Source organism: Amborella trichopoda, chromosome 3, assembly GCF_054954075.1.
Source record: "Amborella trichopoda isolate Santa Cruz 75 chromosome 3, AtrichopodaSantaCruz75HAP2 v2.0, whole genome shotgun sequence".
NCBI classification, from domain to species: domain Eukaryota; kingdom Viridiplantae; phylum Streptophyta; class Magnoliopsida; order Amborellales; family Amborellaceae; genus Amborella; species Amborella trichopoda.
In genome coordinates, this window is record NC_142338.1 from 56,597,187 (window position 1) to 56,623,064 (window position 25,878).

The following is a 25,878-nucleotide window of genomic DNA, read 5'->3' on the forward strand; positions in this document are numbered from 1 at the left end:
TTTTTCGATGGATTTTTGAGGTGCATCTGTAATTCTACATTTTAATGTTGCAACCTTATACAAACTTTTTTTTTTTTTTTAATCGTTAAAATGCCATTTATGGACCTATTGGACCCATTATGTTCATCACTTATTGAATAGGTCTATTAAATGGGTGCCTATTTGTTGGAAGCAGTGTTTAGAAAAAGGAATAAATGACTCGAATTTGTCATATCCATACCCGTGTTGGCTCGGGGGGTCGGATAGAAAGAATCGGCGGAATCATTATTTTTTGTCCCAAATTTTTAAAAGAATTAATTCAAGAAAAAAACTGTTCATCTTTTTTTTCTCGCTTGAATAGGTTGGAATCAATGAAGAATCGTCGAAATCAACAGTTCCACGAAAAAATCCGCAAATGTACTATTCGGGACAGTCATGACGATTTCCGATCCAAATCGCCCGATTCTAAATCAGGTCATTGATTTTTAAATCATCACTTGTTGGAAGAGTTACCGAGGGTTTCATATATCAATTAGATTACTACAGACCAAATAGGTATGTGATGCCAAGTTGGTGCTTGAGTTTCATAGGCTTATTAGAGCCGTGAAGCACCATCACGGGCATATTAAAGGCTATAATGGTTACAAGGGAGAATAACAGAGCTTTAGGAAAAGGGAGAAAGAGGGGAGGCGAGGGCAGGGTTGCATAGGCCAGTGACACTAGTTCATCATCGACACTAGTTTATAAAAAAAACATAAGAACAATGGTTAGAATGTCTACCAACGGATTTGAGCCGAGTCAGGGAATTAGCTTGCGCAAACTTCAAAACATAATGTACATAAAATTTAAAGAGTTTGAAATATTCAACAAGATTTAGGAACTTCAATTCTTCTGAAAAATATTATTTTCAATATAAATAAACCTTGAGAAATTTATATACGGACCATATTGGAACTGTCAATCCCAAAATGGGATCACGTTTGTCTCAAATTACAGGTGGCACCCCTCTCACGGGTTTTTTTTTTCCAAGTTACCTCCCTGTCCGATAATGCGAACACCGGACATGTGAGATTTATACCTTGCAAAAAAATACCGGACAACTATATGTTAGCCCTAAAATCAGGAAGCCCTTTATCTCTCCAAAAATCATGAATCTCTCTCAACCATTTTCTCTCACGTGCTCTCTCCCCCATGCCATCTCTCTCTTGTAACCCATCTCTCCCCCCAACATTACAATAGAAACTCAAAAAGTCTGCATAGAAACCTCCAAGAGCTCTCCACATTAATGCCTTGCACTGTCCTCCCACAACAAGGGCAACACCTAGGGGCCACATTACCTGCCCACCATGCGCTCTTCCTCATCACACACAAACACCAGGCACATCTCTCTTCTTCTCCTGAAATGAAATCTACAGAAATTTCGTTGGGTTTTGGGCTTAGTTAAGGGAAGCTAAAACGAAATCAACCGATATTCTTGTGAATAAACAAAATCAACTAAATTTTTTTCGGAGGTTTTGGGGATGAGTTATACAAGGCCAGGAGGTTGAGAAACGAAATCAGTCCAGTTTTATGTGAGGTCTACTTTGTTGGATCCTTAGTTTCTCCTTTGGGATGGGGTCATGGGCTTTGGAAACAAAATCAACTGAAATTTTGGTGGGTTTAGGATTGTGATCTATGTTGGGGTCCTTGCATTCTTCTTCTCTTTATTTGGATGAGGAGCTTTTGGTCCATGGCCATTCTTGTATATCTCTTTCTGCCTCTTTTTCTCTCTCTAATTGCCATCTTTAAAAACAACGAAAGAATAGCCCATGTTTGGTGTTTGTATTACCAGACAGGGGAGACAACTTAAAGAGCTATTTGGTAATTTGAACACTGGATATGTACTTTTCGTTTAAACGTAAAAAACGTTCCTCTCTCCCCTCCCCCCCCCCCCCCAACCCTATATTGCCCCTACTTAAATTTCTCCCCCACCCTATGTTGCCCCTACTTAAATTTCTCTAAAACCTTTTCAATGTTAGTTTTACACCCATAACTTTGAGGCCCTATTTAGGGAGGGACTCAAATCATGGGTTCACCAGTCTGTTCAAAGTCAAATCAGTGATTTTTTTTGAAGTGTCCCCAAGTACTCACAAACTCTCAAAATCCAATTTTTTATTTTTTGGAAATAATAATTTCATAATGGATCTCGAAATTATAGATGGTAGAAGACACACTTCTCCCAATATATTTTATCTAGGGAAAATTTCGTATAGAATTTTAATTCATCATATTATTTTACTGTAGACCCTCATCCCATTTTTTTTTCAAGCGGTATAAGGAAACCCTACAGATTTCAGCATACACCTTCATCTCTTATCTCTCTCTTTTATTGACTTTTGATCATAAAAATTAACCCCAAAAAATCTTTTTATATCATTTCAACTCAAAAACGTTTTTAATGGTGGAAAGGGAAACAAAGGTTAAAAAGGTTTTTGGGTTGAAATGATATAAAAAGATTTATTGAAGCTAATTTTTATGGCCAAAAGTTAATTAAAAAGAGAGATAAGAGATGATGGGGTAAATGAAATCTTTAGAAGTTTTTTTAAAAAAAAACATAAGGAGGGTCTGCCATGAAATAATGTGAAAAATAAAGGTTCTATATGAAAATTTCCCTTTTATTGGGGGAAAAAGAATCCCGACATACCTTGAAAGGGACGCCAATGCATGTCTTTCAAAGTGCAGGAATTCATGCATGTGCATCCATCCCACTCAGTAAAACGTGAATAAAATCAATAAAACAAGAATAAAAGGATGAGAGTTTTTATTGTTTCAATGTTGAACAGAAGGACGTGAAATCTAGCTTTAAATAGTGGGCACATGAAACAAGAGTTTTTTTGTTAGCTTTATTTGCCTTAGCTTTAAATAGTGGGCACATGAAACAAGAGTTTTTTTGTTAGCTTTATTTGCCTTATTTTTCCTTTTTTCACTTCCGCTCTCTCAATAGAATAATAGGGAAAAGAGTGGAATTGTAGCTCTTAGTAAGTACATGAAAGTAATGTGACCATATTCACTTTGGGCTTTGGAATTTTGACCGGGGTAAAGGTTTGGCTCTTTGGCCAATTCTGGGTTATTAATGCTACAATTAAAAAATTTAGGATATGTACTAATTTATGTTTTTAAGCTTTAGCAATATGTAAAGGGTGCGGTTTGTATACAGCCGAGGCTCTAAACAATCAAAATAAAGTATACTTTCAAATATTGTGATAACTTTAAAATACTTTCAAATACTTTCAAATCTTTGTGATAACTTTAAAATATATTTTTATCTTTAATCATAAATTTTAAAGCTGACAAAACAGTGTAAATCAAGCAGGCATATGAAAACTTAAACATCTTGAAAATTGCCGGTTTAAAAATGCATTACAAGATGCACTATTTTTAAAAATTGAAATATGTCTTGATGTCGATATGATCAATTTGAGGATATTTAGGCACCAACACAACCTCTTCTAGTGAAATTTTTGAGGTGGGCTCCAATTTGAGCAATTATTTAGAGCCTCAACTCTATACAAACTTTTTGAAAAATTATCGTTAATAGACCCATATTTTAAAGAAATTGAAAAAAAAAACCACAACTTTCCAAAACCTTGCCCCCACCTTTTTTTCACAAATTTTGGTTTTTTTTTTTACAAAACTATCCTTTTACGGTTGTCTTTGTACCGCAAAAATATTACGATATTAAGAGTACCGTAATGAGCATTACGGTATTAAGAGTATTGTAATGAGCATTACGATAGTACCGTAATGCTCTTTTTGGTATGGAGGAAATGTTCTATGACATCGTTGCTTGAAATAAGTGCCCATGAGAGGGGTGTCTTCATAGAGGCATCGTAGAGAGAGTAGGGATGGGTCCTTTTGCATCAACAATTCTACATTTTTTCTACTAAACTCTGCACAGTGAAGTGGAACCAAAATCATTCTTATCTTCCAGCTTCCATTAATGAAAAATATTTATTCTAGTGGAACATAAACTCAGTGGCAATGTGATCCCTCAAGGATCATACTAAGCAAATGATGTTTGCAGGTACCGGATTGTGCTTGACAATCTAGGCTAGTCGGTTGAAAAACCTAAGGTACCTAGGCATAGAGAATAAACCGAGAAGGTTTATGGGTTATCTCTTGTTGAGATCGGAGCTTATGCTTGGATGAGTGAGCCGAGGGACTGTATGACGCATATCTGTGATGGTAGGCTTACAAAAACGGGGGCCAAAACCTCATCCATGATCCATCACATGGCAAGCATATCGATAGATTGTTTGGAAAAGCCAAATATCCACCTTTGGGTGAAACATATGCATGTGAGATAGATACTCATATGCACCATAGAGCTGTGGTCGCATCAGATCGTGGTGACCTTGATTCGTCTCTATGGGAGGACCTATAATCCACAGACTAGGATTGTGACCCCTTGGCTCATCGGCCAGACTTTGGTGACTCGTTAATAAGCCCCTGCTTGGACTGTAGGTCATGGAAAATACTAGGTTGGTTCGATAAAGCAAGTGTGGTATGTAGTCCACAGTTGAAGGTGTAGTGCCCCATTTCCCTTCATATTAATATAATTGTGTTCATTTTATTATAGAAATTGTTTTAGATTTATTATTTGAATTTTTATGAGTCTTTTAATATTATATTTATATTTTTTTGGACTTATAAAAATGAAGGTATTCATTTTACAAAGTTATAAAAATTCAAATAAACTTTTAAAATTATTTTTTTAATTTTAAAAATTTTATAAAATCTCATGGGGGCCTATAGTGCACATGGGCCCGCCATGTGGCAAGAGGTGGGGCCTACACGTGCCACATATGCGTGGCACGCCCCACCCCTTTGGATCCCTTTTTGGTTGCTTTGTGATAAGTTTTAAAAGTTTGGAAAGTGTATCTTATGACATGTGGTCAATTTGTAATGTAGTAAATATTGACCATATCTTATTTAAATGAGATCGCATATATTAAATTGATATATTCTTATGGAATATATGAGATGGATTAAGTAATTTTATGGAATGTATGATATTTTATTATATTTAATTTATTTAAATATATTGATGAGAAAATGGTTTAAGAAAAAAGGGATAATGGTCCATACACCTTCTATAATGTTGATGGCTCATCTATGGAATTGATGGCTCGGATATCTCACCCCACAAGTCACCCTGATCAACGGTTCATGTTCAATATCAATAAAGATGCAAACTATGAGAAACCTTAAAAAACCCTATACTTAACTTTGTACTATAAATAGGGGTGTACCCTCCCCTATTCTCTACACCTTTATTCCACAGCTCTCTCTCTCATCTCTCTCCTCAAGGGGCACGCCTCACTCTCTCTCTTAAGACCCATAAGGGCACGCCCCAACCTTAGGCCTCCTACTCTCTCTCTTTTGACCTAAAGATACTATCCTTAGGCCTCCTACTCTTTCTCTTTTGACCTAAAGATACTATCCCTAGGCCTCCTACTCTCTCTCTCTTTTGACCTAAAGATACTAAGGGTTGGGAAATTAGGGTTACCCCTAAATTATTTTGGGGTAAGGGTTTTGTAAAGATTTAATGGTGCTTACTCAGTTTGGCTGAAAATAGCTTTCTTGGTTCGAAATTGAAGCTAGATCGCTGATCTCGCACTATCGGATGTTGGTGACTCGATGTGGAATGTAATAAGCCCGATTGAAGTAATATCCGGCATCTTCTTTTATTTCATGCAAATTTATTTTTATTATCAAGCATAGTGTTTAGTTGTATAAATGACATCAAGTAGTTGAGTTTTATTTTATTGTTAAGTTGTTTTTATTTTGAAATATTTATTGTTTGTAATACGACCATCGTAAGTGATTTTTTTTGCCAAAGCAAAAGGGTTGATTATATATATATATATATATATATATATATATATATATATATATATATATATATATATATATATATATATATATATATATATATATATATATACATATTCACCGACAAAAGGTCACATAAGTCTTTCTTTCATTCTTAGTACCGCAATGATACATAGAACATCTCCTCCATACCAAAAAGAGCGTTATGATACTCTTAGTATCGTAATGATATTCAATTCCACTACGGTCTTCTTATGATCGTAAAGTATTTAAAGAGCATTACGGTACTAAAAATACCGTAATGCTCATTACGGTACTCTTAATATCGTAATGCTTTTTACGGTACAAAGACTATCATAAAGGGTAGTTTCATCCAAAAAAAAAAGCCAAAATTCGTAAAAAATGGTCTGGGCGAGGTTTTGAAAAGTTGGGATTTTTTTTTCCAATTTTCTTAAAATATGGGTATATTAGTGATAAATTTCCAAACCTTTTCCATATGTTGAATATATTTCCTAACTCCAAATACCACATTGGTTCTACGTAGTCCCCTTGAGCTCCAGCTTAATGGTAGATATATCAGTTGCAAAGGGAATGATTCCTTCACCTCAATTTCAACATAAAACCCCAAGGCACTGACGAGGCCATAGTTAAGAGAAACAAATCATCATCATCACAACTTCTTCGGCTAGATAAATAAAACAAATACTAGACTAAAGAAACATCTCTCTCTCACCCCCTCTCGCTCCACAGCCCACCCCCACACAAAAAAAGCAAGCTATTTATGTGTCTTTTTGGGAACCCTTTTTCTGATTTCCAGTAACCCAATTATTCAATAAATGATTGTTTTTTCCTCCAATTTTTATCTAAATTTGTGAATTCCTTAATTAGATTTTCTTCGTCTTTTCATGGATTTTGCTTCTTTTATGTTTTAGTCGAGGTACCGTATGACATTGCCGTGCTTAGGGGATTGTATTAGTGTAACAAACTCAACACTACTGAATCATATTTTGGCAGTTTTTGCAAAGCTAGGACCTTTCAAAAAATCGAGGACAACAAGAATTTATTCATTAATTTTTGAATTTTGATATCCAAACGGGTGGAAAATGACCAAAACAGCATTGAAAAGCAACTCCTAACTTCTCAGCCGTGACTTTTTTTAAGGGCACAATGGCCATTCATGAGGACACTCTAATGTTTGTTTCGCATGAAAATATTTTCATATGGTTAAATGTGAGAATATTTGTACACTAGTTGGGTGCGTCTTTTCACACCAATTGACAACTGATTCGTGTGAAAATTTCCCGGGAAATATTTTTAGATAAACCTAATATACTTTTGGCAAAATTATAAATAACCTCAAAGATTAGACTTTCTATGCAAGTTACACCCAATCAAACTTTTTTAATCACTTTTTTCCCCAAATTACACTTTTCTAGCAAATAACCCCTAGATAAAAAAATATAAAATTTTTTTTGACAAAAATACGCTTTTTCGTACACAAAAATTTAATTTTGGCCGGACATTCACAGCAGCTTACATGGGCTTCCGAACCGCTCTTTGACATTGTCGGACCCCATTAAACTAAAAATGTGCTGGACCGCTCTTTGACATTGTCGGACTGTACTGTGGGCCTATTGTCGGACCGCATGGGCCTATTGTCGGACCATTATTTGTCAGTGCCGGACCGCCACTATTATTTACTAGACCGACATCACCCTGCCGGACCACCCTAAGAAAACACTGGACCGCCTAGGTAAAAATAAGTGAGGGAAGTTTAGACCTTTTTTTTTTTTTTTTTAGTTGGGGGTATTTGCCAAGAAAGTCTACTTTTTGGTAAAAAGTGAGAAAAAAATTTGGTTGGCGGTAACTTGCATAGAAAGTCTAGTCTTGGGGGTTATTTATAATTTTTCCTATACTTTTCTCACCCCCAAAATCAAGCAAAATATGTAAAACATCCCACCACCTTGAATTACACTAGGACACGATTTCTATGAGTCCATATAGAAATGAGTCACCCATTAAAAATCTATTTTTGAGATGTATTTTTGGACTTAATTTTTAAGGACATGTAATCTCTAACATGGAGATCATAAAAATGAAAATGAATAAATAAATAAAATTTTAAAATTAAAAAAAATAATTCTATTAAGAAAACATTTGGACCGGTAGTTAATAATTCTATTAAAAAAACATTTGGAGCGTTAGTTTCAATTGTTTTTAGATGGACCTATTTGCATCCATCTTTAAGATGGATGCTTTATACTTTGGGACTAGAAATGCGGTCCCGCCCACATGTAACAAATTTCCATTACATTAACATCCCTCCATTTTTTAAAAAATCATCAATTATTGGAGCATCACTATTGTCACACACGTTAAAGACGGAAAAACACCCTTTAACTGATAATCAGCATTAGCGCGACACTTCACCTTTTTGTTAGGTAGTCATATATATACACATGTAAACACTAAGGTGGTCCAATGCAAGATTCAAACTTAAGCCTGAGGATACCTAGGTATAGAAAAATAGATAATTTTTGTGGAGGTCCAATGCAATGTTCAAACTCAAGTTATTTTAGTATACCATGCTCTGCTCCACCACCTTTCCATCTACTTTTTATGTTGTATACAAAGGGAAATGATATTATATATACTAAATATACTGATATTTTATTTGTATTATTTATAAATAACAATTGTGGAGACATGCCCAGCTGTACCGGCTTTTTAAACCATTGTAATAGACACCTTGGGTTCTTGTAGACATTGACACCAATGATACTTCCTCAACAGCAAGCACTACCCTTAACTTAGGTTTCTTTTGCTAATTGACTATGCTTCGTCACTAGCACTTGTAAGTTGTAACTGTCAAAGTTGAGTGGTCTTTCGAATAAAGGACAATGGAACTCTTTTCGCCATAGGCATTCTAATGATGTGGACTAATTCAGCAGGTATTCTAGTGTTCTATTAGTCCAATGATATTGTATAAGGATATGTTTTCATGTTCATCCTAAAGGAAACAAATTTTTGAAATTTTACCTTAGTTTCTTGCTCTATCGATGCATGAAATTGGTCTACTGGACCTTCCTCTGCAAGTTTTACCTCGGACAGAGAAAATAATATGAGGGGAGAACTACAGAGAAGGAAGCAAACCACCCACAAGTATTGCTTGAAAGGACCTAGTGCCTTTAGGCCACAATGCGCGAATAGGAAACAAAGGGGCCTGCAAAAAAGTGTGCTTCAATGGCCACCTCTACCTTTAGGTCATACTAATCTGATAAGTAGCAATGAGATTCAATAGTCACCTTTGCATTATAAACATAAATTGTACATTCCATGATAACATATGGTGAAGGAATGCACCTTCAATGCTCTAATAGTACAAAATCAGCAAATTCAGGTTGTTGATATTTCGTATTCGGAGATGACAATCAGTGAATCTTCCATCCCAAGGGACAGTGGTTCTGATTTATTTGGTGGGTTTATAACCTGTCATCATTAATAAAGAAATATGGTGTCAATCTACGGCATGTTAACCTCTTCAGCAGCAGTGCAAAATTTAGAGACATTAATGTTACCTTCTTGTTGTCCTTCATATAACCAATAGCAACTTCCTGACGCAATATTGCCCTTTCTGAAAGCTCGGAAAATGATGGCTTCTCACCATCTTTCATATAATTGCTTATGTCCTGACAAAAATCACCTATATTCATAATGGTTGTGAAACAACTAATACCAAACCAGAGACTAAGCTTGAAAATCTAAAATTGCACTTGCAATGAAAGCAAAATGCCTCACGGAACCACAGATAGTCATATATAGAATTGACTCATGAAATTAGATCTAATAAATTTAAGGGATTCTATTAACAAGTTTAAAGCGAATATCTGGGTTGAAAAGAGCCTTGGTAGAAAGATACATCATCTGTCCTTTAGATATGGAAGCAGATAAAATAATCAAGAAACAATGAAACATGCTTTGAATAATAACAAAAAATAAAATAAAATATAAATATATAAAGGAAAACACAAGTACAAAACATGCATATTACAGAAATTCAGGTCTATCTCCTCATAGAGGACCGCAGGGGATGAGATATAAGAAAATGAAGAAGTCAGAACCAAAAATGATACAAGAAAATGGCAAAAAGGAACTGAAAACCTATATAAATGGCATAGACTAAAGAATAGTAATTGCTCTAATGGATAAGTGCATATAACATTCCACAAATGGACATTCTTTAAGCGAAGACTATTCAAATGTTGCACTCTTTTTTACTGTTTTTATCATTGAGAATCAAGAGTTGTGCTCTCTAGTTTCTCTTCTTGACTTTATTTTTCTCTGTTCTTTTCAAAATTTAGGAGTTTGATATTATGTCTTGCTCAATTAATACAAAAGGACAAGATGTACACTAAACTCGAACTCGCAAAAAACACAAATATCGAACGCACAAATCCCACTGAATTTTGGTGAACACTTAATCCAGATCTCCTCTTATTAGGGTCAATCGTATGACAGACAGGTCACTAGTAATGACGTACAGTTACTTTATACCTTCACATATATTTCGTCTCCACATGAGTTGAGTAAATCTGTCCACACCTGATTCAATTCATCATCCTTGGCCACTATCATCCATGCAATAGACATACATCAAAACCATTTTCTAATTAGTTCGTATAAAAGAAGACTTTAGAAAAGTAAAAGAGCATTAGATAAAGGAACCTTGAGCTGTTACAAGTCCCATTATTTCCTCTGCACCAACATATGTCAAAGATGGTTTTATTTTCACAATCTGCAAGAAATATGAATTAGTCGCTATAGAAAGTTGGAGACCATTATAATATACTAAACATACACAAAAACACACCAACATGTGTATGCACACATGCCTCACCCTGCACACATACGGCTACATATTCACACGTGTGGTCATGCACGTGTGCATGCAAGTGCATATACTCTCACAATTTGTAAATGAACAAAATATTTGAAATATGACAGGGAAATGTTACATACTTGTTTTCCCAATTTAATATCGACGATCTCTGCAACGAGGTTTTCTACCTACAAATCACAAAACACATGGAACTAAAACATTTTGTAATCTTAACTGGTTTAAAAAGCCTGAACAACTCAAAGGGTTATGCTCAGATTCTACACATAAAAGCAAATTCATAGTGGATAAGAAGATGGTGCACAGCCTTCTTTATGTTCCTTAAAATACATAAAAGATTCAGAGCCCTGTGGAATTGAATAAAATATATTTATCATACCTTGTTGCTTCTTGGCATCATGTGAAGCAGATACTTTTTCTCAGCCTCAAGATAGTTGACATGTAAATGTATTATATGGAAGAATCATTCTAGATATGCGTGCTTCTTCATACTAACTTATTATTGACAGCCATTAGGTTTACATATCATGAGATTATTCTAGATTTCTGGGAAATCTAAAAGCATATTTAAGTAATTCAGTAATTGGGTCTATTCCATCACATAGGGTACCTAAGTGTGTCAAGTGCTGCATATCATCTGTCTTGGAGCACACAATGCTATATCATGGTTTATGTCTTGCAGAAAGCACTCTTAGCCATTAGATTTTTACAAGTCCAATATTTGATTTTCAGCATATCCAATATTAGATGCACAAGGTTCTCATTCTCAAGTAACTTTTAATATTTAAAAAAAAAAGAAAAGAAAAAAACCATAAAAATTCAAATCTTACCATGTTAAATATTCTAGCCCATCTTTGGGGTTTAGAATTTCAAAATTCATTTTTACATAATGAGGAGCCTGGATACAAACAAGATAGTCACCTTAACATTGTAATCTCTACAAAGCTTTTCTGCCAGAAGGAGAGTATAAGCGGAATCTTTGTCAGCTCTGGCAGGATCTGTAAAATATTGAGGTCAGTTCACACAGAAAGGATATAAAAGCTCTTCATCAAAAAGAGCTCATAGGAAAATCTTCTTGATCTAAAGAGGATCTAAGGAGTAATGAGGTCCCCACATAGCACATAATTGGTTTATTTAGTTGTAAATATATTAAGATACCTCCTGCAAACCACCCTTTATCAGACACCACAACGATTGATAGATTCATCTTCTCGCCTTTCTGAACTGAGTTGTTGATAGTCAATATGGCATCCTTTAAGGCTTCATAATTCATAGGATTTCCCATCTAAAACAAAATAAAATAAAATAAAACCATTTAATTTTGTCATGCATGTTTACATGTGCCAGATCACATTTTCAGGGAATAAAAAAACAGAAAAAAAAGGGGTAAATAAAATATTAACGATCACAGCTTGACAAGTGACAAAGAATGAGAGAGACAGATCAATGAGAATATACCCTATGAGAAACTTTGACATTTTGTATCTTCTTCTGACCCAGGAATTTCATTACATGGTTTCTTTCATCGATTGGAGACTCCGCTAATATTTCCTGGAAATTGTGAAAGGACCTCACTAAAGGAAAATCAATAAGGAAGATGACTATGCAAGATACAGCCACTAAATTTGTTTCCAGATGCCCATAGTTCCATAAAAGAGAACATGCCAATCTAGAATATCTTATTGTAATTCTTTAAAAAGCATCCTGTATTACGAAAGACAAAAGAAGCATTGGCAAAGGAAATAACATATCCAGAACGAAATAATCATCCATAGATCTAGTCTCAAAAACATAAAACTCTTTTGCATGGTAGAGAGTGAGAATTGGCAAAAACATTTTGTATAAGAACTGAATCATCTGCTGACATATCTTTGTTACCATTCTATTCAGTCATTCTAAGTATTGAACAAAGAGTTTGCTCTTTGGGACTGTAGCTATAGATTCAGGTCTCATCAGAAACTAAAAGATCTTGGTGGTAAATTAGTTTGAAAGCTGAATCTCCTCAACAACAATGAGTCCAGATATCACATCGATGTGGTTCACCCAAATGGGCCATTTAATAATTAGTATACTCACAACTTTATATAATTATATAAATCCCTCATTTTCAATTAGTTAAAATTAATCTATATTCATTCTAACGTACAACAGCATTAACATATACCATGATAATTGTGGTCTCTTTCATTTTTAATGCCAGACAATTCATGGAACTTGACAGATTTAGCTTGCATAGTTTCTACCATAGTATACTAATATACAACAGACCAAATTTTAATTGGGTGAAGAAACATAAAATAGCAAAGTAGGGAGTGATCATACTAGCTCTAGAATAGTGCATACCAGAACGCTGCCAGGACCAAGATAATTATTGTACTCAAGAATCATATCAACAATATTTGGCCGCCATCCGAGCATAAGTATGTGCTCTTTTGGTCCGAAGTTCCAATCTGAGCTCTGCATGTTCAAATTACTATGAATAATAAACCTAAGATTGAGGTAACACTGTTCACAAGAAAAAATTACCTTCGAACCAAATTTCTTGGGACGTTTTACAATTTTATCAACACGCGACTTTCTCGTACTCAACTCAACATTGCTACCTGAATCATTGCTTTCCAGTACTCCCTTTTCAGAAGTCCCATTTTCTTCCTTCCAATTCACTAATCCACTAGGAGGATTCTTGTGCACATTGACAGGAGCAACAAGAAGCAGCTACATGGACAATGGAAAGAAATATTAGCATAAGGAAATCAAGAAGACAAGATACCCTACACATTTTTAACTTAATACACTAAATTATCAGTCATTGGTACCAATATAGTTGCCATTTGGTGAAGGATATTGATCAATAGCAATCATCAATTCAAGAAGATATAATGTAAAGACTCCATGGCATGATCAATATATTCTGCCCGAAAATTTGTGTAGAGATTTGGCCAAAAAAGCCTAGTGCCAAGTCAATGAAATGGCAACTAGAGAAGAACAGCTGATATAGTACGAAGACTCAGTTCTGGATCTCGTATCCTTGTTCTACAAATAACTGTCTCAATCATTGGAGTGGATTTAAATGCATGAAAACTGGGGTAAACATTAAAAATAAATAAAAAGAAAGCCTTTATTTTCCCTGTTGTAAATAGTTCACTATCACTGGTAGAGTTTTTTCCTTGGTTGAAAATATCAAAATATCATATGTGCCATAAAACACCTTTGGCCGAGGAACAAATTTCCCATGAACACATATGCGCCATCTGTATAACCTTCCCAACCAAATCCACAGACAATTCCATAATCATTGAGAGTTCCTCAAGAACTCCAACTAAGGGAAACAACATATCCTTTTGAGTTAACGTTCTTCCCCACCTCGTCTTTGTTATATATGCCCATTGGGACGATATCAACATTTAAGAGTGTCTAACCCATGCTGAATCACGCATGCAAAATGTATTCTCTAGAATATTTATGATCATCCATACCACATTAACTTGGTGGCTTCCTCCCTTGTTCCACTTTGCAACTGGAACAGATGGTGAAAAAACAAGGCAGCAGAGTATGCACTCACTTAGTTTAACTAACATCTATGCCTGTCTATGTACATTTCATTCAAAACAGGCTAGAGTCCACTATATGGCCTAGGGTTCACATTATAAAAAGAGCTCAGCATACTTTCTCGATGCCCTTTTCCAATGCTTTATGATTCCATTTAAATGTTGCTTCAAGGATCCTAGGGTTTTAACGAAAACACAAAGATGTAGCATTTTACGTCAACTAGAAACCTGTCCTATGACCGGGAAAAGGAGGTGGGTTGTGTTAAGTAGGCAGCCAACATAAAACTTTGCCAAAACTTTCCATGAATCCTGAAACTAGAAACCCAATAAAATAACTAAATAAAATTGACCACAGTGTTGACCTTCAGTGTTATATTATTTTCTATTGTTCTTTTCTTCCTAGGGCTGGTATGGACAAAAGTTCTGATTATATATTATCAAGCATTTGTGATAGCTAACAGAAAAAGTCAGGGTGGAAGTAGCCTAAGAGATCCAGAAAAATGCAAATTTCAATTCATTATAATTCAACTTCATAAACTGGTAAATAAAGTGGTGGCAGTTCAGATTATCTATTGCTGCAGTATTAGGGAATTACAGGAAGGGTGAAATCATGCTTTCTTCACAATTTTTCTCTTACCTTGTCAGTTTTCTCTAGAATCAGGTCATCACTAGGATTTGTGATGGTCAACTGACAAAATCAGGATGGAAGGAGACCAAAAGATCCAGAAAAAGTGAAAATTTCAATTCATTATACTCAACTTCATAAACTAGTATATAAATCGTGGTTCAGCAGTTCCGCACATCTATTGCTGCAGGAAGGTTGAAATCATGCTTTCTTCGCGATTTTTCTCTTACCTTGTCAGTTTTCTCGAGAATCACATCATCACTAGGATGGAAGTTTATTTTCCCATTTCTGAAAAGCCCACAAACTACTGCCTGCAATCAAATGAACAATAAAGTAAAGGACTGACTTCCTTAGAAACTTAAGTTGAACCATGATTGGAGTTCAAAGAGAATTTTCACCTTTAAAAATCCACGTCTTACACGCTTATAAGTGAAACCTTCAAGGCTAGGAAAGTTACAAACATTAAACACATCTTCTGCAGAAAAGAAGGCAGCACCACATCAAAATAATTCACAGCACATATCAAAATAACCTCCAGCAAAGAAAGAAACTCAGAACAATATAGTCGTATGCTAAATTTCTAATGGTGCATATAAAGGACACTATCATGCATATTAAAGAAAAGGAAACCACAAATTCCAGTCGCCAAAATCACTGGAGCATGATATATCAATAGCAGAGAATATGCCACAGACTAGAGATCACAAGGCATGCTAGGAAGTCAAGGGGATAATATCTATACTCCCAAACGACAAATCAAGAACAAGGAGATTGAACAAACTTGAAAATTGCAACTAGTAGTATCTTCCTCTCATCTGCAAAAGAGTAAGGGCAATACTTCGATAATCAAGCAAGTGCCTATAAATTTTGATAAGGCCCCGCTGGCGAGAACACTGAACAAATAATTTGGATGCCACATTCTGAATAGGCTCCACTTTTATGCCCGAGACTGATTTCAAGAGATCGCAGGTGCTTGAGTTTGTAACCTATGAAATAATGACATAAAGATAGTCAAGTATTTCTGATACAAAATATGGAAAGCTCCCAACTTTCTTTAAAAAAATATGGAAAACATGTTGCACGACCACTTATTTGGGTGGACATGCGCCAACTGGTACGGTATCTATTGTGCCAAATTGTACAATATCTTGAAAAAAAATAGAATAAAGGAAAAGAAATGCAACTTGGTAACAAATATGTCATTCTACCAACTATGCCCCCCTAGGACGCTACTAATCTATGAACATTCAACTAGTTTGTCCCTTCAAAAAGAAGATTTGAAGTTATACAGCTAGCTTCAACAAATCATATTGAAAAATCCTTTTTCAGAGGTATCAATAGTACCCTAAACCATAGGCAAGATTCGGAACATAACAAATAAACTGGGTACACCAAGCTCCACTTTAAGGCTCTAGGCAGAGTGGCCACGGTGGTGGATGCCACAACCTGACCTCTAGAGTTCCATTTTCAAAAGGTACTGATAAACATTCAAAAGAAAAAAGAAAAAAAGAAAGCAAATCATTCCTCTTCTAAAACTATTTTACTGCACCAAGGTTTCATTGATAGATATATAATTTCTATTGAACATTTTCTCATCAGAAAAACTTTTATCTGGCCCATACCTCTATGACAGTTGGCACATTTGACATTTTAGGAAGAGGTTGTAGAGCAAGAGCAGAGAGGAATGCATCCGCATCAACTTCATACCTGAATTCATTGTAAGGCCAAGAAAAAAGTTTGAACATAAACTCTCAATAATCAAATAGCAATAGAAAATTGAATAGAGCAAAACAGCAATATTTGAGTTTATTCTATAATGAATACATGAAGTTTCTTAGCCATACATTATTTTCACAAAAATAAAAATACCATAAATATTCTGATTTCAGTAACATAGCAAAGCAGTAATGACCATTTCAAGAAATACAGCTTTTAAAGCAGCACCAGAAATCTATTGCTAAGGGAAAAAACAACTATTATAATATCAGTGGCACAAACCTCCAAATTTCCATGTCCTTCAAATAATTTTTGAACTTTAATATTTCACTCAAATGATATCAAATTTCAAACTCCAAAACTTTTCTTCATAAATAGCTTTGTGTTTGATATCTATATCTCAGTGTCCTTCGCATAGGTTTGAAATTCCATACAGTACATAGTTGTCAAGCAATGTGAAGTGCAGGTCCCATTCAAAGAAATTGGAGTCTTGAATCACTTAACCCATTGGAAATTAATTATTGCAATCCTTTTGGTTTTAGTGTTCTTAACACTCAAAACTCACACCAGGTCTCAAAGAACTAGTGCACCAGTGAACCACGTCATAGACCTCTAAGAAATGAACTAGTCATACCAGCAACATTCTTCTCCAGTTCAGCAAATATCTCAATTGGGAACCTACTGAAACTCATGAGATACCACCAATCCATACATCATCATGTATAACCAGTGTTGACAAGGAGAGTAAGTATTCCTCGCACCCCTTAGGGATTGGAAAATGGTATACAGCATAAGTTTTTATCACCATAACATAGATAAGAGCACAACTAAGAGCTCCCTCAGCTCCTCTTGGATGTTGTTTTACTCCTCTATCCAATTCATTTAATAGAAAAAACAAGCTGTAAAAGCATCTCAACTCAACTTCCTTTCTTGTAAAGGCATCAAAATAAAGTGGAAATGCTTCAAACCATGAAGCACACCATAACCAACAATAAGAATGCCAAAGGTTAAATGCTTCACAAAAAATAATTACAAACCAATCACAAGTCAATTAACATAAATTATCAGAAAATAAGAAACAGCTAACGCATACCAAACATTCAATCATTAGCAATTTTTAGAGAAATCTTCGGCGAAGATAGCTAGTGGCACCCAAAAGAATCTAATAAAAGTAGAAGCAAACAACATAAGCCTCAAAACTCATACGGGTCACCCTTTGCTGATAGCATTATAATGGAACGTGCTTGAGGGGCTGCGGCTCTTTCAAAGGATCCTGATAGGCTAAGACTGCAGCTGCATAAATTATAATACATAGTGTAAGAGAAAAGTATAAGAAAATGTTTGCCTTATGAGAAAAATATGGAAGAAGCTGGTCAACATTGATGCATCATAATAGTAAAAATATTGAGGACAACCTTTTTCCAAAGTGAAGCATAAGCTTAAATTTGGAAGACTTGTTGCACATAAACATGTATGCATGCTTTGGAGCCTGGGGTGAAGATCCCCATAGTTCTAGGCAACTAGAAAGAACCAAAATGCAAATCACAACTAATCAGCATGTACATCAATTGATAACACTGGGCTTGAGTATGAAGTATTCCACAAGAAATTCTAAAACTTTGAGTTGTATTTAGCAGTGATCGAACAATAGCCAATCTGGGTTGGAAATCATTCAAGACCATGTTGATTCTTGGTCACAATTAGCGATTTAGCTATATATTCTTGATTCTTGGTTGGAACTAGCGATTTAGCTATATATAGTATAGTATATATTTTCCATATCACCTAAGCAGGATAGCTTAGGTGGATATAGCTTGAGTGTAGTAGGAGAAAGATGGGAGGTTCGATCCCTCCAAGCAGGCTCTTTATTTAACATCACACCACACATGCACACACACACACATGCATGCACGCATGCACGTGCACACACACAAACACACAACATACTGGTTTTGAGATCTTTCTTAAGTGCCCATAAAAATATATACACTATTTATATAATTTTTTGAACGTTAAGAAAAAAGCGGGAGGATTCAAACCTCCATCATTATGGTTAACAACAAGAAGTTTAGCCCACTGAGCTATTTAAATTTATGATATAATTAATATTTATACCATAGATTTATTTGTATTTTTTTCTTTTTAGATTTGCTGGATTGCTGATCCAGATCAAGATCGGTGGTTGGTTGCTCCACCCTAGAAATCCCTCTTTTAGAACACTGGAATTTAGCAAGAGAACTTAAATCCAATAGTCGAATAAAGGATTAAAACCCCCTCTCCCAATCTCCCTCATATAAGTCAATGAAGGATATAGAATTAACTGTCACCGAAGTGGTCCCTATCCACCTATATTTGTTCAAATATCTAGGACAGGCAACATCCTGTTCTATCAACAAGGGAAATTTAAATCAAGGCCTAAACATCAAACATTTAGACCAAGTGGAGGCCATTGAAGTTTTTCAATGCATGTGGAGAGCTTCAAAGTTCAGCAACAACAAGACCAAAAATGCACCCCAACCTAAAAATCAATACTAGAAAACATCCCAGTGACCATAAATACAAAAGCAAGTTCGACCAATGCATAGCAAACAAGCAAACATACTTGGCAATGTTAGGTTGTCCATAGGGCCTTGCAATTCTTGTGATAGCAATGTTGAGTCTAGAATTTAACTTTGTTTGTACATCTGTTCGAAATTCTTCGATTCCTCGGGTTGGACCCTCAATTAACAAATTAGAGGACCCAATATAGATCTTAACCTGGATGAGATCAATTCTGTTTTGAATCCACAGCTCATTGAGAAGGTGATAGGCACAGTTATTTGCCAAATAGATCTGTATTACACAACCACATCCACCTCTCTCTCTTTTTATTCCAAGGAAACTCAATCTTTTTCGACACATTTCATTCGGAATAAACCATCTAGTATGCACAGGCTTTTGATGGCCGATATAAGTACATTCCAATAGAATAAAAATAATAGATTCTACCAATTTATTAATAATTACCAGTTTAAACCAGCAGTTTATATTACCTTCTAGTAAGAACATCAATGTGATGCAGATCTTTGGCGACATTATCTGCAATCCTCTCAATCTGCTTTCTCGGTAGTTCAGATAAAAGAACAACACGTTGCTTCCTGATTAAGAAAAATGAAAACTTCGCAAGCTTATAAATTTAATGGAAATGTTAGTAGAACAAACTAGATCAATGAAGATACACTGTAAGAAATCATAACTGATTTGAGAAGTAATTACCTGGCTGTAGCAGTACCTAAGCGAACTGAGTATTCATGATACTGGTTAAGCTGTTTAAGTATAAAAGTGAGATGACTGTTTACTCCACAAATAATGATATGATCGGATTCCAATAATTGGGATTGTGCACCATCTCTCAGCTTTTGCATATGACTCTGCGAGGATAGGTATTAGAATTGTCTTCAAGTAAGACTCACTAATAAATGTTCAAGACCAGTGGAAGAAGCACAGCACATACCCTAAATTGTTCTGTCATTGTACTAGTCAAGCGAGAATAAAACAATAATCCTCCAATAGCTAGCAAGAGGCCTATAATACGTTCAGAGAACGTTTTTTCCTGCAAGCAAACACTAATGAAGTCAAACCAAGCCCACAAGGCAAAATCTTACTAGCAGCAATATAGAAGCATAAACCAGGATCAATCTAAATATGGACATGAAATTATTAAATGTGCTTTAAAATAGTCAGTGGTTCACAAGGCATACCCGAAGGTGAGAAGATGATGAACAGAGGCAGGCCCAAGAATCCCAAAAGCAGTCTTCCAAAGGTTTTTTGCGCTGCCTGAATTTCTTAAAAAATAATATCTAATTATAAATTTACCTGTTCCAGATAAATCTGCCTAAAATGTGAAAAATCCAGAAGCAGAGAGCAAAATAACTGGAAGTGTCATATTCCTCAAGGGCCACGGTGCAATGAAAGCTACTAGCAACACAATAGAAAAAAAGACCTGAATAGCAACTACCTGTACTTAAAGAAAAGGAAACCGCCAACAATAGTGAAGAAGCAACACGCTAACATGAGCAAAATAAGATACCTGAAAATCAAGAACAGGAAATTTAACATCAAATAAATATTTTATTCACAGTATCGTACCTGAATAAGATCACAAACCATGAATTAACAGAGAATCTAATATAGCAGTGTCAGACAAGATCTAGATGATGTCCCCCTTTATTATTAAAGAAAAAAGAGGACTAAATTTTTTTTAATCTACGCTTTCCAAACAAATAATCAAATTATCAATAAAGTTTATGAGATCAAGGGTATCCCCTTGTCGCCCTGTTATTTCTTACAGGCCAATTTGTAGTAGTATCAGGGAATGATGTAAGCTATGAATAAATTTGTACTAATTCAACTCATCAATGTAAGCATTCATTGAAAGGAAATCATATAGGAAGCAAATTGCATCTAGAATTTGGATGCATAAATTGCATCTAGAATTTGGATGCATAATTTGCATCTAGAATTTAGACACAGTGCCCAAAATTTCAGAATCATTGGGTGTAGATATGAGCATCCAACAGCAGTATTAACTAGAAATATTAACCCCAGAAAATTGGTTCATATTCGTTTGCAAAACTGAAGCTCATTTGTGTCAATACTTTGGCAGTGTAGATGGTCCAATGCAAAAATATAAGTTACCGAAAGAAATAACGAATGATGGAGAATTATGGCAAAGTACATATTTACAGTTATTCTCAAGATGCAAGAAGATAATTCCTTTGAAATGAAATAACCGATCTAATGACATCATTCATGTAAGCATTTACACTGTAATATTTCGTTCCAATTGTATGTTCAACAAATAGAAAAGGCGTGAAAAGCTCCAGCTAATATCATTGAGAGATGGAAGAGAAATGTCGAGCTTAAGTGGTTGGGGTTTGTTGATGGAGTCTGAGAGACAAGCAAAACATGGTTTTGCTGAATCAATGGCCTTCACCAGAAATGGAAATGAATCCCACACTTTTCTTTTCCACACATTCTTAGAGCTCAACCACATCAATCTTGCTAAGTATGCTGGAATAGACCGTAAAAAAACTTCAAGAACAATGACCTGCGAATTCAAAAACGTGGAATCAGACCCAAATATGCATCTCTATTTATAAACCCGTGACATGGCAATGTAGACGTAGTTTCTTCTTATACATACGGTGCTGCTATTGGAACATAAGAAGCTTAATCAAAGGCAAACAAAATGAAAATCTGCAATTCAATAGAAGTTTCAGTAGAGAGAACGCTAAAGCATAAAAAGGTAGTTGCACTCAGTAAGGATCAATTTCCCACAGCAAATGCTATTCAAATTGAAATGATGGGATTCCAGTATGTTACATGTACATAGAGGCAAATATCATGGTTAACTTAAAAAAGAATGAATGCATTAATGGAGGTTTTTCCTGTGCATGACTTGAAATTGACAAAGATTGTGCATGATTATCTAAAAAGGAATTATTACTGCAAAGACTCCATATACCCAACCACTCCAGAGGAGTGCATCCACGATCATCTTAGGATCACTTCCAATTTTGAGCCTCTTCACACCCATATTTTTGGTGAGCTTCATCCTGTCAATAAAAGTATGGAATTCAGCTGCCGTGTTGCTCACTGTAAGCAAAAGGAAGTATCGAGGCTCCCTGTTCATCTTTCTAATGACCCTCCCTCATCCAGCTCAGCTTGGATTATTCTTTGATGCTAAACTGACGTTCAGTTCCATGAAACCAGGCTCAAGAGTAAACAAACTCTTTTATGAACTTTTGAAACCTTTACTACCATAGAGATGCAACCAATGTCTTGAGTGAACAGCTTCTCTGAAGCCAACAAATAAAGATCAATGGGTGCTAATATTTTACAAGTATGCACAGATTTTTTTGCTTTTGTTACTAATCAGTAAGTATGTGAAGCATTATAATTTTTTGATTTGCGTATATAACTGTGGGTGTCTCAGTCTTTTGCACGCTGAGTCATCTTGCCACTTGAATGAGTTGCATTAAGCCACTTCGGTTTCATGCATAATTTGATAAGACTTAAAATTCTGATATCAAGATGTAACGTCTTTGCCTTTTCTTCATCATCTCTTTTTCTGTGATCCCAATCCATGTCACTTTAACTCACTTTCCATCACGACTTTCCTCCACCAAAACATGGCTTGCACCCACTCGTGAGCCCCTGCACCAAATTAACTGATTTGCTCATACCCTGTTGAACTACAAACAGAGGCTAACAATCCTCTGACTTCTATTTTTCATTGATCTTTCTTTCCATTATTCTTTCCATTCATATTCTCATTTGGCCATGTACTGTGTAGGCCACAATACAATATCACAATCTACGAAGTAAGAAAGTGGGAGTCATTGGGCACTTACAAGTAGTTACTGTGTAGGCCACAACACAATATCTCAACTACACATGGAATATTGTTCACTACCTCCCACTAGAATGGCACTTATTGGGCACTTACAAGTAGTTAATGCTATCATACTTATGTCATGGTTCACTTTTACAGTTCTTCTATTTCCAAGCACCCAGTACCCTCGCGCATCTTCTGTTAAAACTGACAGAGCAGAATCTACCAAATAAGAAACACTAGGGCATAGACATCTTTGCCTAGGTCAAAATGGAAGTACAAGCACAAAAAAGTGGATACCTAAAACAGCTTGATAGTCCAGTAGATATGAACTAAGGACACGGTTTCTATGAGTCCATGTAGAAATGATTCCACTCGTAAAAATATATTTTTGAGATGGATATTCAGACCCAAATTTCAAGGACATGTAATCTCTAACATGGAGATCATGAATATTAAAAAATAAATAAATTTTTCAAAAATAAAAATAATAATTTTATGAAGAAAAAATTTGGACCATTAGTTTCAATTGTTTTTAGATGGACCACCCATTTGCATCCATCTTTAAGATGGATGCTTTATAATGCAGGGGAGCAAATGTAGAAATGCAGGACCCAACACATGAAACAATTTTCCATGAACTAATCAATCTGTAGATGCTACAGTGTAATAGAACATACTCTTTTGGACAGTGAAAAAGGATGCTCAATTGGAGACTCAATGTTATCGAACACAGTTAGGGCTGGGGTACAATCAGTGGTCTTCTCCATAGTGTCACTTTCACCCATTTTAAAGGGTGTCACATCAATGATGTCTGAAGAAGTAGTGGTATCCATGCTATCCCCAGAACCCTGAGATCTTGCCTGGCATGATCCTGAGAACACATAACTCTAGTTGGTAAGGGTGAAAAGAACAAAGAAGAGGGCCCAGTACAAATTATCAATAATATATGAAGTAGGAATATACCATACTTCAATGGACTATGGAAAAACCATAGTCGAGCAGGTAATCGCTGTCCAACGAAATGACGTACTGTGATGGAGCAAGAGTGGGACTGACCATCAGGGTCATGCCCTGCTCTGGTGAGTCTCACTCTCTCTCCATTATCAACCATCCAGCTCCATTATTTCAGTAAACGGAGATGACCCAAAGGGTAAAGGTCCATTGAATTATAGTATGCTATCCCATACAGAAAGCCCAAATGATGTAATCTTCTAGAGAAAAAATGCTAATTTATGAGATGAGTGTGCCAGCCATACACAATTTATTTATTTATTTATTTTTTTGAAGAAAGGCCATACACATAAACATGCAACCATGTTTCCTTGAAAACCAAAACAAAACCATATAAGCAGTTGGTAAAGTTCAACGCGGTTCTAGTTTAAACAGTGATACCAAGGCGATGCAGATCAAAATCAGATGGATTATTCGCCAGTAAATTTTATACTGCGTCACAAGGATAAGTAGGAATATGCAACAGTCAAGTCAGTGTTTATTTGAATCATATCTTTAACCATGCTGAAATGCTCCAGTAGTCTTGTACTTTATTAAAAGCAAGGTCTTCAAAGAAGCCAATACTAAAGGAAACAGCAAGTCCCAAACCTATCAGCATCAATTCATCTTTTTGTATGTGATTGAGATTGACAAAATATATAGCAAATGACCACTTAATAACCCATGATACCCACATTATGGGCTAAAATCACATATAAATACCAAAACAGCACACATTGTTGTTCTACGACAAAGATATGAGTTTGATATCGAAGATGTTGAATTGTCAGCGTTTTCTCAAAAGATATCTGAAATCTCAAGTTAGTAATAAACTTAAACAGCTTAAAACATGTGAAAATCAAGCTATTGTGTACTAAAACAATTATATGTTAGTTTCTAGACTATTTATCTAACTAACTAAGAAACTTAAACAGCTTAAAACATGTGAAAATCAAGCTAATGCGTACAGAATCAATTATATGTTAGTTTCTAGACTATCTAACTTCAAAGGATAGTTGTAGTTTGAATCTCACCTCCATGGAGGCCTGACGGAAACTGAGTATGTGAGAGAGTAGAACGAATCCAAAGACCTCGAAATAATTGAGGCTTCCTGAAATTTATTGGCGTCGAGCAATGATCACGATCAAATACAATATGCCATTAAAACTAGTCCATTAACTATTACATTGAACGACAGATTGAAAATAGCACTTTTGTGCGTGTGGGTGGGGGGGGGGGGGGGGGGGGGGGGGGGAAGGGGGGGGAGGGGCAGAGAGAGAGAGAGAGAGAGAGAGTATGATCCATTGAGAGGGAGAGAGGAGCGACATTGTAAAAGAGATACAGAGGGTTGAATTTGAAAGTGAGAGGAGGGATAACCATAAACAGAGAAGGGGAGATAAAGAGAACGGAGATGGAGATAGAGGAACACACATGCTTAGACTAATGATTTGACGCAATCAGAGAGAAATATACAATTCATTGGTCTTATAGTATTGAGAAGAAGAGGAAAGAGGGAAGCTTAACGTTAAGCAGTGACGGAGAAGAGAGAATAAGAGAGGACGAGAGTGAAGCAATACGAGAAACAGAGCAAGATACAGTGGGGATGAAGTAATTTCGTGATTTCCAGAGAAGAGAAAGATGCAAAAAGTATGAAGAGAGAGAGAGAGAACCTTTTGGGCAATGAGCCCCGGCCCAACAACTGAACCCGAGGAGCCATATAAGCTCCAGATAACTGAAACTGAACTGCCATCACCTTTGTGTCAGTAACAAAAACCACTCTTCCTCCGGCTTATAATCCCGACAATTCAATAGCACTTGGAAACCCCAAAAATCATTCCCCTCACTACTCCTCCCACCTCAATCCAGACTT

The 25,878-nt window shown here is 35.7% G+C and overlaps 1 protein-coding gene across 8 annotated transcripts; it reads right to left on the bottom strand.

Annotated features, from left to right (window-relative positions):
• Positions 1-851: 851 nt before the first annotated feature.
• Positions 852-25,878, bottom strand: LOC18429528 (ion channel POLLUX-like protein, putative (DUF1012)). 8 transcript variants are annotated; one of them, XR_016051863.1, is made up of 26 exons: positions 25,679-25,878; positions 25,043-25,119; positions 23,696-23,889; positions 21,445-21,728; positions 20,637-20,708; positions 20,380-20,455; positions 20,133-20,231; positions 19,895-20,049; positions 19,672-19,776; positions 17,846-17,932; positions 16,546-16,630; positions 15,762-15,909; positions 15,322-15,398; positions 15,154-15,234; positions 13,277-13,465; positions 13,094-13,207; positions 12,209-12,301; positions 11,909-12,035; positions 11,672-11,748; positions 10,873-10,920; positions 10,579-10,648; positions 10,408-10,481; positions 9,432-9,542; positions 9,217-9,342; positions 8,893-9,076; positions 852-1,388 (listed from the first exon to the last, which is right to left on the bottom strand). XR_016051863.1 is itself a non-coding variant. In XM_011623305.3 (25 exons), the coding sequence occupies exons 1-24, from the start codon at positions 25,756-25,758 to the stop codon at positions 9,250-9,252; spliced, it is 2,616 nt and encodes an 871-aa protein (XP_011621607.1). In that variant the 5' UTR covers positions 25,759-25,878; the 3' UTR covers positions 8,505-9,076; positions 9,217-9,249. The 8 variants fall into 8 exon arrangements, 4 of the variants coding, with proteins under 4 accessions (XP_011621607.1, XP_088717723.1, XP_088717721.1 ...); XR_016051865.1 differs by lacking the exon at positions 852-1,388 and having other exon boundaries at positions 8,505-9,076; positions 9,432-9,556; XM_011623305.3 differs by lacking the exon at positions 852-1,388 and having other exon boundaries at positions 8,505-9,076.